An 8,242-nucleotide genomic window follows, 5' to 3' on the forward strand; every position below is an offset into this window, starting at 1 on the left:
ATCATCTTCGTGGCTCTTCTCTCCAACAGCTCCCTGTCTTTTTTGTACTGGGGGCTCCAGACGCAGTGCTGCAGATGGGGCCTCACAAAGCAGAGCAGAGGGGGACAATCACCTCCCTGTCCCTGCTGGCCACCCCTCTTCTGACAGAGCCCAGGATCCCATTTGCTTTCTGAGCTGCAAGAACACACTGTTGGCTCATGTTCAGTTTTTCATCCGCCAGGATCCGCAGGTCCTTCTCTGCAGGGCTGCTCTCGAGGACTCTTCCTCCCCTCCCATAACGGGACGCCCCCAGGTCACACAGGGCACTCTGCCCTCCCTTCCCTTAATGCTGACCACCCTCCTCCCCACGCTCTCCCCAGCCATCCTAAAAATCCTCACAGCCATACACCCCCCCACCCCCAGCGCACTCCAACGGCACCGGCCGCTCTGCCCCCCCCGTTACCATGGAAACCCACGCCCCTCAATCCCCCCCATTCCCCATCATCACAACACCCCAAACTCCCTCACAGCCCTTCAACCCCCCGGCGCCCCTCAGAGCCGCCGCCTCCCATCACAGCGAAACCCGGCCCTCCTCTCAAGGCCGCCGCTTACGCAGGGCCGGGCCCGCGCTCCACCGATAAACCGAGCCGAGTTGGACCGAACCGGGCTCACCCGTTCTTAAGGTCCACCTCAAGGATCTTGCCGTAACCCTTGAAGAAACGCTCCACATCCCGTTCCCGCGCCTGGTAGCTGAGGCGCCCGATGTACACCCGCGGCATCGCGCCCGGGGGGCGGAAGGGGCGGCGCCAAACGGCGGCGCTGTAACGTCACTACGCCGCGCGGCGATGAGTGGGGGGCGATACGTCAGGATAGGCCACGCCCACCAGACGGTTCTTAAAAGGGCCGTGGCACGAGTGGGCCCACCTGCCCCGAAGTCACCGGGTGGTGGATATCGACCCCAATATCGGGGTCCCAAGGGTTTCCTCGGTATGAGATTCCACCTGCACCGCAGCAGACCGTTCTAATGTTAATTAAATGCCACGGACCTCAGTGCTTCATTTTTTTTCTCCCTCCCTATCGAGAGACTCCAAAAGCCCGATTTTTGCCCCCCAAAAGGTGAAGTGGGACTGTAATTGTTGTATGGGCTGCTGCTCAAAACGAGAAACCCGCTCTAAGGGCAGAGCTGCTCCCTCTACTCTCCATCAGCCCCTGTTCCAAGCTCCTGGTGAGCTAACCTAACCCTAACACTAACCCCAACCCCCCCATAGTGCTTTTCATACAGTGGCCCGGGTTGCAAAGGAGTACAGTGCTCATCCAGTTCCAACCCCCTGCTATGTGCAGGACCACCAACCAGCAGCCCAGGCTGCCCAGAGCCACATCCAGCCTGGCCTTGAATGCCTCCAGGGATGGGGCATCCATAGCCTCCTTGGGCAACCTGTTTCTAATGGGGCAGAGCCCACCCATGCCTCCCCTCTATGAGCTGTGGGATTTCCCAGCCCTGAACTGGGAACAGCGAGAGTTTCCAGGGGCTGCTGGAGCAACAGAATGCTTTGAGCACATAAACATTTATTGGCAGCATCTTACAAAAATAGATATATCAGATGTTGATTTCCAAGAGGTTTCCCTGCGCGTTCTGCAATCAGAAGTTGTGGTGGTTCAGTAACAGCAGCAAAACTGAATTCAAGTCTAGGCATTGGAAAAATCACATTGATGGTGGTGAGCTGTTGGGGTGAGCCCAGAGGGTAGAAAATGTACCCATGTTGTCCAGTGTAACTCCAGCCTGCGTGGGTGCCCTGCAATGATGCCAGCACTGCATGTGCTAGCTAGGGAAAAATTAACAACAAAAAAAAAGTAATAATAATACTAATATTTTAAAAAGTGGTTTTGCAATTCAATCTGCTCCCTTCCCTTGAGATGGCCAAGGGAAGAGCCCAGGCTTTCTGCTGCAACAAAGTTAAAACGCGACCCAAGTCTCCCTCCAGAAGCAAACCCAGCCTCTGTTCAGTGCGGCCTCTGCAAAATTCCGGAGGCTTTTAATACCTGAAATTAAAAAAGAAAAAAAAAAAAAGGAAAAAAAGAAACAATTTTTGCGAGAAGTCAGAGCAGGAGAATCTGCTTGGAGGAGATGAGGGGCTGCATAGAGGCCACCAAGGCCTCCTTGAAGTCCTCCAGTGGCACTGCAGTGCAGGCAGGAGCGCTGAGCTGCCCCTTCCGCACCATCTGGCACAGGGAATCCACCATGCTGGCCATGCTCTGCTTGTCTGTGAGAGAAGAAAGTGGTCACTGTCACCGTGAACACTGACCCAACTCTAACCCAACTCTAATGCATCCCTAACCCCAAGCCTACAGCTCACCATGGTCCTTCTTCCACTGGGTCATCCAGAAGCCGCGCAGCCTCACATCCCTGAAGATGAAGGCACTCTGCAGAAACAGGAGATGAGATCTGTCCCCTTCAGCCTGTTCCTGAGTTCTTGCTAGTGTGAGGAGCCTCACTCACAGCTCTAATTTGGGACAGATCCGCTTTGACAGGTTCACAGTAATGAAACACCACGTGCTGCAGCACTGAGCTGCGTCTCAGTGGGATAAAACCCAGTTTCACATCAAGGAGACACACACAGCCCCAGCATGCAAGAACAGTTTGCACCAGGACAAGTTGGACAATCAGCATCTGTGGGGTTGTTTCAGTGCAGGGACTTCAGTGCATTCCAAATCCTTCATGAGTGCAACCAAGAGACCCAAGCAGAATGCAAGGCAGCTCATTCCATAACCCAATCGGTTAAAAACAAAGACAGAAATTTGGAGGCTCTGAATGTGGCATCCAGACAGAGGACGGACTGAACTCCTGCAGATGTACCCAAGAGCATCCCTATACTCACCACTGGCACGGTCACGGGCTGCTTTGCCATTCCTCCATAGGTCACCATGGTCCCTTTGGGTCTGCAGGAGGTACAAGGCCTTGGGTTGCCCACGGTCCCCAAGGTGCAGCTCTCCCCCATCCCAGCCCACCCCTCAGCCCAGCTCACTGCAGGTGCCGCAGCATCTCCGTCGTGCTCCTGCCTCCAACGCAGTTCAGGGCAAGCCGGGGCTTCGGGATGCTCTGCAGGAAAAAGGAAGGGAGCCCTTCATCAGCACCGTGCAGAGAGCTCCGCTAAACCATTTGAATTAATGGCTGGGTAAATATATGAGGCGATTAGTGAGTGGCTTAGAGAACTGTATCTATTCCTAATGACTTACAGCTCAGATGTCATGCTGCCTGCCCTGACTCGCAATTGCTTATTGCACATTTTCCTTTTTGCTACTCCTGCAGCTCCACTCGAGGTACAGAGCTGTGGGGCAGCCTCTCGGATGGCTCCACAATGAGGTACCTTAAATATCTCCTTCATCTCCGGCTTCCTCAGCGCATCCTCTGTCACAACGTGGTCTGCACCCAAGGCCAGCAGCCGCTCCACCAGCTGGGGAAGGTCGGGTCTGGAGGGAGAGAGACCTTGTGAGGCAGAGATCAGGGCATCCCCCCCTCCTCCTGCTGGAACAGGGCCGAGGGACAAAGGACCACGGGGATCGCTGATGCCAACCCCTGGCTCCACACAGCACGGTCCCAAAGGCAAACCCTATGCTTCAGAGCAGTGTCCAAATGCTTTCTGAGCTCTGGCAGCTCACGGCTGTGCCCACTGCCCCATGGAGGGACTGTTCCATGCCCACCACCCTCTGGAGCAGAACCTTTCCCTAACCCCCACCTGTCTGCCCACTGACAGAGCTCCATGCTGTTCCCTCAGACAACAAGGTGTGTGACCTTGTCATAAATGAAGATTAAGTTCATTAACCAGGACCTTCCCCTCATGAAATTGTGTTGGCTGTGACCGACACTGCACTGCCTTCCAGGTGTTTCTCAATAACTCTCAGAATAATCTCCATAATTTTGCCAGCCATTGAAGCGAGCCTGGCAGGCCTGTAATTACCTACAAAAGCCCCAGTGATGCACAGACTACACAAATGAACCACAGAAAACCGAACTAAAACAGAATCAGAACCCCTATGATTGAGTCTTCACCACCTTCTCTGGGCTGAACATGCTCAGAAGGAACCTCCTGTCCCCACATTGTGCCTCCTTCCCCTTCTCCAAACCTCACAGCACTCACCTGTCCCTCACCACATTGATGGTCCTGATGCCCATGGCCTTTGCAATCTGGATGACAGCCTGCCCCACGCCGCTGTTGGCCGCGTTCTGGATGACGGAGTCCCCTGGGGAGCACAGGTTTGGCACAGCCAGGTGGGCTCACACCCCCTCCCTCCTTCATGACCCCAGCACACCACGTACCCGGCGCCAGGCTCTCGAAGTCGCTCAGCATGCGGAGTGCTGTGCAGGGGTTGATGCTGAGCGTGGCAGCACACAGCAGTGGGATGTCACTGGGCACACGCAGCACACTGTCCTCGGGGAGCACCGCGTGTGTCCGCCACGTCCCTGTGCAGTGGGGAAAGCACAGCACTGGGAGACCTTGCACTGCACCCTAACTCACATTGCTGCAGCACTGCCTTGCAGCGCATGGGGGGGAACATCATACTGCAGTATTTTAAACCTTTTCCTCAATGGGTAGAGCCAGAAAGAGAAAGCCTGAAACAACGTGCAGGCTGGATATACTTATATCTGATTTAACCCCTATCATCCATTTACTTTTTTTTTTTTTTTCCCTTTTATGTTTAAAAATATCGCATTTGGATCTTAACTAGATAGCTTTCGGTCTCCCATTGAATGAAAAAGCCTTTTAAGAAGAAATAGGGAAGGAACAAGCTGTTACACTAAATGGGAACCGACAATTTCTCTGGCCATTGGCGTGTTGGAGTAGCACGAGAGGCATTTGTTGGAAAATAAATTCCCAAGCTTTCCCATCAGAGCACTATTAGGGAGGAAACTGTAATGAGACAGAACTGCCCTTGCACAGGTTAACCACTTTATCCTGTGTCTTTACAGAGGCCATCAGCAGCTGTGACAAAACACGCTTGTTTCCAGAGAACAGATTGCTGCGATGCTCCGTAATAGTGCAGAAGGGCCATAAAGGGTTTGCACTATAGAAAAGTAAATGATTTCTGGATTAAAGCTGAGCACACGCTTTCAGCACACAGCAGTGGGCGCTGGAGAGATGGAGGCTCTGCATCCCCAACCTTCCCCCAAGCAGAGAGCACCCAGATCCCATCCCCAGACTCACCAAGCCCAGCATCAGCAGGGATGATGCAGTCCCCAGGACTCAGTGCCACCACGCCAGGGCCGACCTCCAGCACGCGCCCAACGCCTTCATTGCCTGCCACGGCTGGCAGTGGGGCCAGGAGGGCATAGGTGCCTGCAGGGAGCAGGGTGAGAGCCACGCACAGAGCCAGGATAGGGACTGATGCAGAGTGTAGGCAGCAAGAAACTACCTTGGATCATGTTGATGTCGGCCGGGTTGATGGGCGCTGCCAGCATCTTAATGAGGACATCTGAGTGTCCCAGTGCAGGCAGCTCCAGCTCCTTCAGCCTGGTGGGGACACAGTAATTGCAGAGAGATTCATTCCTGTATTACTTCTACAAAGCAACAGCCATAAGCAAAGCAGCACTATTCCCCCATCCACATTGCTACAGCCTGGTCTCCTCCAGAAAGAAATAAAATCTCAATATCTAACGGAGCACCTGCACTGCTCCTCCAGCCTGTGTCCCCCTGCTCACAGCATTGCCTCACATCACAGAATCACTGATGTTGGAAGAGACATCTAAGATCACTCAGTCCAACCCTCATCACGCCCACTAACCATGTTCCTCAGTGCCACATCTCCAAGTTTCTTTGAACACCTCCATGGACAGTGACTCCATCACTTCCCTAGACAGCCTGTGCCAATGTGTTATCTCTCTTTCTGGGAAGAAACTTTTCCTCGTCAGTCATGTGGACCCAAAAGCACATCTTGCCCAGAGGATGCCTTCCAACCCCTTTGCCACCAAACTGTTTTCAAATCCAAGGAAAACACCCTTACACCATGGCTGGACGAGGCAGAATCCAAAATTATCCAAACTGAACAAGATCCTCAAGGCCACCACCAAGTCAACCCAACCCTCTGAGTACCACCAGCAAGCCGTGCCCCTGCTAGTTAATATCTTCCTATCACCAAACTACTCAGCCCATTGCTGCTGCGCATAGGGGCATTCATTTTTTGGCTGCCTTGGGCCATGCACCTTCCAGTAAAGAGGACACAGAGGGTGCAGGGCTGTGTCCCACTGCCTACAGATGCATCAAGCAGCATTCACACCATGACACACAGAGTGGGGACCAGGGAGCTGGTGGTTGCCTGACCCACTGCAGGCCAGGGCAAAGTCATCTCCAGGGACTCATTTGCAAGATGAGGGCAATTTGAGCCACATTTAACAAGTAAAGGAGGTGGCTGGGCCCGGTGCTGCCAATTTTCAGGCAGTTATTTGCTGCAATTATGTGCTGCTAAATGTGTGTCATTAGAACAACCCACTGAATTTCCTTCACAGCTTGTCCTGAGCTGGCAACGTGGTTTTCCCTCTTTCCCTTGAAACTGCCTCGGTGATGGATGTGGAGACAACTCAGAGTTCTGAATGCTTAAGATATGAGCAAAAAGCACAGCAGCAGCCCAGCATCAAGCCGCTGTGGAAAAATCTTTTTATTATAAAATAAAAAATATGGAGGGATTTTTGCCCAAAGCTGCCAAAACCCAACGTTGTGCAAGAAGGCATTGTGCAAAGATGAGGCCGTGTCATTTGGAATGGGTTTGAAGGCTCATCCCACCCTGCCTGAGCTTTAGGGGAAGTCGGATCTGTTTCCAAACATCTGCAACAAGACACAGAGAGGTTCACCCATCACGAGGTGGGTCTTGCACAAGCAGCAGGGTGAGGACGGCTGCTCCTGCCCCATGTCCCAGCAAATCTCAGTGCTGCTGAACAGTGTGGCACAATTAAATGGTCCAATCATCTGCTTGCCTGCCCCGAAGAGTAGTTTGGGTTCTGTATGCACCCAGATCATGCATCTGCACCTCCCATCGTTCTGTGCAACTTGAAACAGCTCGGCTGCATCTGCACAACCCCAGCATTTCCTCTCTTGAAAAAGAAAGCAGAAAAAACTTCCCTCTTCTGAGCCTTTCTGGCCATAATTTGAAGAGAAATAAATCTGTACTGCTGCTGTGCCTTGGGTGGTGCAGCACCTGCAGGAAACCCTACCTGCAACCCCAGGAAACACTCTCACTCCTGACCCTGCATACCCAACAGTGTGGGGTGCAGCAATGCAGGCTCCCCAGGGAACACTGAGGAATTGGGGGGCTGCCCCTTCCCTGTGTGCTGCCCAGGGGCTGAGCTACCCTGGGACCCCCACACTGTACATCCCCCCAAAAATCCACATCACCCCTATGTTTACCCCCACCCTCTACCCCTGCCCTGCACTGCCATGCACCCCCATCTCGCCCCCACACCTGCTGTCCCCATTACAACACACCCCTTATACACTCACCCCTGCATAGCTGCACCCTCTTCAATGTATCCCCTGCCATAAACCCCCAAATATCTGAACTCCCGATACCTGCACCCCATACAATACACCCCCCCTGCAATGCAGCTCTCTATACTTCCACCCTTTTGCAATGCATCCCCCATATCTGCACCCCCTGCAATTGCAAACCCCATATCTGCACCCCCCCATATCTCCACCCCCTGCAATGCACTCCCCCATACCTGCAACCAATTCAGTTGCATCCCCATATCTGCACTCCCCCATATCTGCACCCCTTCAATTGCACCCATATCTGCACCCCCTGCAATGCACCCCCCATAACTGCACCTCCTTCAATTGCACTCCCCATATCTGCATTCCCCATATCCGCACCCCCTGCAATGCACTTCCCCATATCTGCACTCTCCCATATCTTCACCCCCTTCAATTGCAAACCCCGTATCTGCGCTCCCTCATATCTGCAACCCCCATATCTGCACCCCCTGCAATTGCAAACCCCATATCTGCACCCCCCCATATCTGCACTCCCTGCAATGCACCCCCCATATTTGCACTCTCTTCAATTGCACCCCCTATATTTTCACTCCCCATATCTGCACCCCCTTGCAATGCACTCCCCCATACCTGCACCCCCCCATATCTTCACTGCCTTCAATTGCACCCCCTACATCTTCACCCCTCCATATCTGCACCCCCTGCAATGCACCCCCCCCATATCTGCACCCCTCATACCTGCACCCCTTCAATTGCAAACCCCAGACCTGCACCCCCCCCAT

At 53.5% G+C, this 8,242-nt stretch overlaps 1 protein-coding gene across 1 annotated transcript; it reads right to left on the reverse strand.

Annotated features, from left to right (window-relative positions):
* Window positions 1–1,525: 1,525 nt before the first annotated feature.
* MECR (mitochondrial trans-2-enoyl-CoA reductase) lies at window positions 1,526–5,507 on the reverse strand. The gene is made up of 9 exons (XM_010723388.3): window positions 5,389–5,507; window positions 5,181–5,312; window positions 4,295–4,438; window positions 4,116–4,218; window positions 3,345–3,447; window positions 3,003–3,076; window positions 2,856–2,916; window positions 2,334–2,400; window positions 1,526–2,240 (listed from the first exon to the last, which is right to left on the reverse strand). Exons 1-9 carry the CDS (start codon window positions 5,432–5,434, stop codon window positions 2,077–2,079), a joined length of 894 nt encoding a protein of 297 aa, XP_010721690.1. The 5' UTR covers window positions 5,435–5,507; the 3' UTR covers window positions 1,526–2,076.
* Between the last annotated feature and the right edge of the window lie 2,735 nt (window positions 5,508–8,242).

The sequence above is a fragment of the Meleagris gallopavo genome, chromosome 25 (assembly GCF_000146605.3).
Source record: "Meleagris gallopavo isolate NT-WF06-2002-E0010 breed Aviagen turkey brand Nicholas breeding stock chromosome 25, Turkey_5.1, whole genome shotgun sequence".
Classification (NCBI taxonomy): domain Eukaryota; kingdom Metazoa; phylum Chordata; class Aves; order Galliformes; family Phasianidae; genus Meleagris; species Meleagris gallopavo.

Bases quoted from the DNA above. Each gene is read 5' to 3' on its own strand.
- MECR (XM_010723388.3), bottom strand. From the start codon at position 5,434: ATGCTGGCAGCGCCCATCAACCCGGCCGACATCAACATGATCCAAG. The intron at 5,313-5,388 runs GTAGTTTCTTGC...TGCTCCCTGCAG, and splicing joins CGACATCAACATGATCCAAG to GCACCTATGCCCTCCTGGCC. The intron at 2,917-3,002 runs GTGAGCTGGGCT...TACCTCCTGCAG, and splicing joins GAGATGCTGCGGCACCTGCA to ACCCAAAGGGACCATGGTGA.